The 7,039-nt window shown below is 45.3% G+C and overlaps 1 protein-coding gene across 1 annotated transcript; it reads left to right on the top strand.

Annotated features, from left to right (window-relative positions):
- On the top strand, positions 1-6,959 carry LOC131259369 (polyadenylate-binding protein 4-like). Its single transcript, XM_058260846.1, has 4 exons — positions 1-356; positions 441-1,037; positions 3,824-5,305; positions 5,401-6,959. The coding sequence occupies exons 2-4, from the start codon at positions 845-847 to the stop codon at positions 5,652-5,654; spliced, it is 1,929 nt and encodes a 642-aa protein (XP_058116829.1). The 5' UTR covers positions 1-356; positions 441-844; the 3' UTR covers positions 5,655-6,959.
- Positions 6,960-7,039: the final 80 nt, after the last annotated feature.

Below are 7,039 nucleotides of genomic sequence, written 5' to 3'. Positions count from 1 at the left end.
CTTCTTCATCAGACAAAGATTGTCGCTGACGTTGTGCGGTTGTGCTTCTTGGATAAGATCGCACAACCACTCACATTTTTTTGTGAATAAAAAATACCAACAAAAAACCCCAAAAAAATCATTAAAAAAATCAAAAAATCATCCAAAAAAATCGCAAAACAGTGAAAAGCAACACAAACAAACACACTACACTAAAACGTTATTTTCATTTTCGCAAAAAAAAGTCGAGAAATCGAGTGCGTAGGAAAGAATCGTGTGTGAAAAAGCAAGAAGCGTGAATCGTCGAAGAATTTTCCCCTTCGTGAAATCTAGCAGCCGCAAAACAGCATCAGCATCTCTCGGTCCAAGTCTGCCAAGTGTGTAGCTAAAGAATCTGCAGCCCCCAATTTGAGGAAGAAATCGAATCCCTTTTCTTTTTCTTTTTCATTTAATTTTGCCAGCACATCGTGTTTCCAAACGCAACGCCACAGCAGCAACAACAGCAACAGCAGCAACAGCAGTACAGCGCAATCAGCTTTCGAAGGAAGCAAAAAAAAAGGTCGCTTTCCCTTTCCTGTGCCTCTGTCTCTGTCGCTCGCGTTCGTTCGTTTGCTTCAACCCGGTTTGCTGTGTGTGGAGTTATCGAAGCCGTCGTAAGCGGACGTGTCGCTGCCTCGTAGTGCGTGGTTCGCGTGTGTGGAATTTTTAGGAGAAACTCCCCGCGTTCCCCAGTGTCGTCCTCCCCCCGGTGGGCTCAGTGCGAACACCGATTAGGAGTGAAAGTTTCGGTTCCAACGTCCGGAACGTCCAACCCAACACCACCGGTAGCCAGCAGCAGCCCTCACCGCGTGTTTCGGTTGAAATAATGAATCCTGGTGCCCCGAACTACCAGATGGCTTCTCTGTACGTCGGTGATCTGCACTCGGACATCACCGAGGCCACGCTTTTCGAGAAGTTTTCCTCGGCCGGACCGGTGCTGTCCATCCGCGTGTGCCGCGATGTAATCACACGTCGCTCCCTTGGCTACGCGTACGTCAACTTTCAGCAGCCAGCCGATGGTGAGTACACAGTCCTTAAGTGCAAATTGTGTGTTAAAGTAGAAAGAAAAGGCGCATACATGAGCGATGATTCATCCCCAGGGGTTTCTTTTCGGTTCAAATCCCATCATACACACACGTGTTTTGTTTGACCGATGGTGTAGTCGGGAACCGTCATCTGCCGCCATGTTGGATGAGTAAATTTTTCTCGCTTTCTCCGGGCGGTTCCTTTCTCGCCCGTTGCGCTGTGCGAGGTAACGTCACGTTGACGTTGGTCTGTCAAGTCGGCGTTTCTTGTCATCGCAGGCGACCCCTGGTGGTGTGCAAGGGATGCTTGTTTTGGTGGGTAAACACATCTTGATGCCACATTCGAAGGACGACTGCTGCAATGAAAAACAGCGAAATTCGTATGCATTTAAAAGCAGTTTATAGTACGGCCTGCTTCTATCCAGTATCCTTTATAGTTAGGAAATCCTTAACCTCCTTCCTTCTGGATATTTTAAATTGATGCATCCTTTACCTCGGGGAGAGCACGCCCTTTAAAATGCTCATAGCTTTAACTTACAATCATCTATTTTCACTACATTAAAAGATATTATAGCCTAAGAACTGTGATGCAAATGGGAATTCGATTAGAATTTTGATACGAAAAGCCCTGTACGGACTACATAGCAGTCTGCTTGTTGTCAAGGACGTTATCGGATGGGAAATCTATATGATTCACAACTACCCCGTTACACTGAAAAGAGTTCTGCAGAAAAAACAGTGCATATTGTAACAATTTGGTTCTCGTTTGATTCTAACTTGAAATCGTTATGGCTCTTCTGTAATTTGTTAAATGTGCCAAAATAAGGTCGTACATTCCTTCAGTTTGTTTTTTTCCTCACCACATAACATTAAATAATACTGTATGGAGCATAAATCGTAAAATGCAACGGTAAAAATGTGGTTGTCCTTCAAAACGAGAAAAGAGAAGGGTTCGGACAGCGGTTCCCTCCGATTCCGAAAACATCATCGAATCACATCAGGGAGGGAAAATGTGCCATCAATCGATGGCGACAAGGTGTGCTGCTATTCGTTGACCATTCGTTTCGTCCATTCCACCAACCCCAGCCATAGCTAGCGACCGTGCTCGCCATACTGATGGCTGCCTTGAGTGCGACGATCAACCCATTTTATGACAGTTTTTCAACTAGTTCGGAAAGGGAGAAACTGGTTTTGCTCCCTCCAAGTATTTTCTTCAAACCCCTGAGGGAGAGTATTTGATGTAGTTGCTCGTCAAAAACATTCTTTGACAAACGAAAATATGCGTTGCATGGTGCCGGGGGGTTTTAGTAACTAATTTAATTGTTGCATTTTAGTTTGTAATTGTTGTTTACGTGTCCGATTACTTTGCCTTCGTGCTGATGTATGCCGGAAATGAAGCTTGTTTGTCGTCTTCTGCTTGGCATTGTTGAGCGTGCATCGTTTGTCGGAGTAGATGGACGACCGTATCGTTTTTTTTCCACCGTCGTATGTGTCGTTTTGTTGTTTTGTGTTGGCTTAAATGGTCACCAAACCATTGAGAGCTTTACATGAGATTTTGTGTACTAATGTAAAATTTGTTAAATGCTGATTTCCTCCGGCCTATAGCTCAAACATTACTTTAATGAAAATATTATTCATTCATGTTACAGCAAATAACATTGAGTTCTCAATACATTTGTGATCACACCCAAACAAAATGATAATAGGTAAATAATTAAAAATAGGAGGTTGAGAGTTTTATTGTGGAACAACCTTTCCTATCATAAATTCCCACATGTTAGGGGAACATACGTCGATTCCATTTATTTTCTGCATCACACGTACATGATACTTTTAGCTATTTTTCATTTTTGTCGACTAGATCAACGTATATCCTGAAATCGATGTATTTTGTTTTAAAAAATCCTTTATCCATGATTTTATCCAGTCGCATGAGTGAAGTGAGCGGTCACATCATAACCGAGGTGAAACCAGGAAAGGAGTGGGAAAACATGTTAATGTAATTATGATGTATGCATATGCTGGTTAAAAAAGAGAGGGAGGAGGGCAGTTATATTGGTAGGGGAGAGTCAAAGCCAGCGAATCCACTCGCCTTTCATATTATTTATGCTGGGATGGGTCGAAATAATCACTGGACAACAGTCGCCACATCAGCGTACACAGGATGCATTTTGTTGGAATGTGCTTTATTGTCCATGATGATGTGTTTAGTCTAGGGAGAAAAGGGGATGGTTACATTGAAATGGGATGCTCTTGCTTTCCGATCGGCTTCCCTTGTGGATCCCTAGCACCCTTCCCGATCATTGGGCATGAGAGTAAATGATTGCCCGTTTCCCCCGTAACAAGAAAAAAGCGATTGCATGAAATGCAATCGATAATTCCATTTGCAATTAAAACCCCAAAGAGATTTGTTCGCTTGACGCAATATTGGTTGTTTCAGGAAAAAGGGCACGCAAGAGCAGCAATAAAACAACGCTAATAATGTAGACGATTTCTTTATTGCAAATGGGATGATAAATAAGTATGGAGTGGAGTTGGCATTCGGGTTGAGCCTAGTATGATATTAATTGAAAGTTTCAAATGAAATAGGATATGGGTAAAACAACTCTGATGTTTTTATCCATAATAGGGAAAAGACAATTCTTCTTATGTTGGTTGGATGACCATGGTTTAAACCAACCAGTGGAATAACATGTATTGATCAAAATTGAAAAGGCTTTAAGCTTCAAAATTGTAGAAGTATTCGAAGGCGTACTAAATATTTGTTTTGTCAATTCTAGCTGAACGTGCGCTAGACACGATGAACTTTGATCCGATCAAGGGTCGCCCGATCCGTATTATGTGGTCTCAGCGTGATCCATCGCTACGTAAGTCCGGTGTCGGCAACGTGTTCATCAAGAACTTGGACAAGAAGATCGACAACAAGGCAATGTACGATACGTTCTCTGCGTTCGGCAACATTCTGAGCTGTAAGGTCGCTCAGGACGAGAAGGGCCAAAGCAAGGGTTATGGTTTCGTACACTTTGAGACGGAGGAGTCGGCCAACACCTCGATCGAGAAGGTAAACGGTATGTTGCTGAACGAGAAGAAGGTCTACGTCGGACGCTTCATTTCGCGCAAGGAGCGCGAGAAGGAGCTCGGCGAGAAGGCGAAGCTGTTCACCAATGTGTACGTGAAGAACTTCGGCGAGGATCTGACCGAGGAGGCGCTGCGTGAGATGTTCGAGAAGTACGGCTCGATCACGAGCCACCGCGTGATGACGAAGGATGGCAAGAGCCGTGGCTTCGGCTTCGTGGCGTTCGAGAGTCCGGAGGCGGCCGAGCGTGCCGTGCAGGAGCTGAACGGCAAGGAGCTGTCCGACGGCAAGCTGCTGTACGTTGGCCGCGCTCAGAAGAAGAACGAGCGCCAGATGGAGTTGAAGCGTCGCTTCGAGCAACTCAAGATGGAGCGTCTCACGCGCTACCACGGCGTGAACCTGTACGTGAAGAACCTGGACGACACCATCGACGACGAGCGCCTGCGCAAGGAGTTCGCCCCATACGGTACGATCACCTCGGCAAAGGTGATGCTGGACGAAGGCCGCTCCAAGGGCTTCGGATTTGTGTGCTTCTCGGCACCGGACGAAGCAACCAAGGCCGTAACGGAGATGAACGGACGCATCGTGGGCAGCAAGCCGCTGTACGTTGCGTTGGCTCAGCGCAAGGAGGAACGCAAGTCGCACCTGGCCAGCCAGTACATCCAGCGTGTGAACAGCCTGCGCATGCAGCACATCGGCCAGGTTTACCAGCAGAGCGGCAGCTACTTCGTGCCAACCATCGCTCAGCCGCAGCGCTTCTACGGTCCGCAGGTCGCACCGGTCCGCACTGCTCCGCGCTGGTCCGCAAATGCACAGGTACCACGCACCCCGGGCAATCAGAATGTAGCCGCAAACGCTCCTGGTGGTGGCTATCCGACGATGGGCGCAACCATTGCCACCAACAATCCGTACCGCCAGGCGGGTAACGTACGCGGCGCTAACCAGCAGGCTCCGAATGCCCAGTCGGCTCAAGCAGCATCTGCTGCCATGCGCAACCAGGCCCGTCCGATCACCGGCCAGCAGACGGCGGCCAACATGCAGACGCGTCCGGTTGCTCCACAAATGACAGCTGGTCAGGCTCGTGGCGCAAACTTCAAGTTCACACAGAACATGCGTAACCCGCAGGTACCGCAGCAGGTCCCGATTCCGGCGCAGCCAGTCGCACAGCAGGCTGTGATTGTCAAGGGTAAGTGTGGAGAGAAAATTCTCAACCTAAAGCATTCGTGTTACCTGATGTTTGGTGATGTGTTATTAATCTGAAATTTGTTTTTTCCTGCGTAGGACAAGAGCCGCTTACGGCCTCCATGCTGGCAGCTGCCCAACCGGCAGACCAGAAACAAATGCTTGGCGAGCGTCTGTTCCCATTGATTGAGACGATGTACCCGCATCTGGCTGGTAAGATCACCGGTATGTTGCTCGAGATCGACAACTCGGAGCTGGTGCACATGCTGGAGCACAGCGAGTCGCTCAAGGCGAAGGCCGAAGAGGCCGTGGCCGTGCTGCACGCTCACCAGGCCAAGAACCAACCGAACTAAACCTGTGGATACGATGCTGCTGCGTTTTGAAGGCGAGATGGGAATGTAAAAGGAACGCCGAATCCGTGTCCTGCAATATCCTTTATGACTACTTCTCTCTCCACGACGGTTCGATCATCTTTATTTCTCCCTCCTTTTGCCACGTAGATAATCCGTACTTAAACATTTGCATTTGCCTACGAGCGGTAAGACTCAGTTGAAGGAAATATAGAGCACGTTACTTCGCAATATCGCAACTGTGTTGTGTATCGGGCCAGTTGTCTCGAGGCTACCGTTTCGGAAAACCGAGAAACGAAGGGAGAATTTTCGTGCAGAAAGGAGTTAGCAGAGATGGGCGTTGATAGGGGTATGGATTTTGGTGGACCTTCGTATATTTTTTTTCATTATTCACAATCAAATATTGAATATTTCATTTACTCGTCGATGCAAGCGGAACACGATTTCCCAGCTTATGCGTAGCTCTTCACGCACGCGACATAAATTTCTTATTACATTAATATAATCTTTCAAATATTATAAAATAACAAAAAAATTATATATAAATATAAAAAATTACAAAAAAATAGAAAACAAACTATGAAAAAGGATAAAAAGGATGAAAAAGGATAAAAAGATTGCAAAATAATACTGACGTTGCCCCTGAATCTGGTTGGGGAACGGCAGTAGGAAAAAAATATTGCAAAATGAAATGCGGCAGAAAATGGCAGAAAACAAAAAATCGCAAAAACCAAGAAAATGAAATCGTCAAAAAGTTAGATTGGGGCAAAAGAAGAAGGTACCTTCGGCAAATGAACCATATTTTTGTTTTTGTAACAACAAACGATAACTGCAACTACTGAGCACTGGTAGGTGTAGGATTTATGGAACATTTAGCAAAGAGAGAACTACTAGGAAGGAAGGTAAAAGCACCAGAATTTCAAGCAGAAAGGAAAGATCGGATTGTAAAGTTCTGTATAACACATTGATATTGAATTATGGAAAATCAATTTAGAGGAAATGAGGAAATCTATCGGATTGAAAATAAGCGATTGAAAGGAGCAATGTAGGAGCACTGGAAAATAGCTTGGTATTTAAAAAACACGAAAAAATGTGAATCATTCAAAGAAACGGCAAAAGGAAAATACTAAATTAGAAAACAAGGATCCTATTTCAATGAGATGCAACAGAGCAACCGATGCGACATTCTGAATATAAACGAAATAAAAGCAAAAAACACAAAAAGTACCCAAAAAAAGTGAAAATATATAAAAACAAAAAACAGAAAAACGTACGTGAGCGGATAGATATGGAAGAAAAGGTAAGCAAGTGAAACGCAAGAGGGATGAGGAAAACTGGCAGAAGAGACTGAGCAGGAGTTGAGTGAGGCACTGGTAGTGAAGAAAACT

The sequence above is a fragment of the Anopheles coustani genome, chromosome 3 (genome assembly GCF_943734705.1).
Source record: "Anopheles coustani chromosome 3, idAnoCousDA_361_x.2, whole genome shotgun sequence".
NCBI lineage: Eukaryota > Metazoa > Arthropoda > Insecta > Diptera > Culicidae > Anopheles > Anopheles coustani.
The sequence above is the reverse complement of the archived record's forward strand: the minus strand, read 5'-3'. Positions and strand labels throughout refer to the sequence as shown.

Coding starts and splice junctions, on each gene's coding strand:
- LOC131259369 (XM_058260846.1), top strand. CDS start 845: ATGAATCCTGGTGCCCCGAACTACCAGATGGCTTCTCTGTACGTCGGT. Junction 1,038..3,823: donor CTTTCAGCAGCCAGCCGATG/GTGAGTACACAG, acceptor TGTCAATTCTAG/CTGAACGTGCGCTAGACACG. Junction 5,306..5,400: donor GCAGGCTGTGATTGTCAAGG/GTAAGTGTGGAG, acceptor TTTCCTGCGTAG/GACAAGAGCCGCTTACGGCC.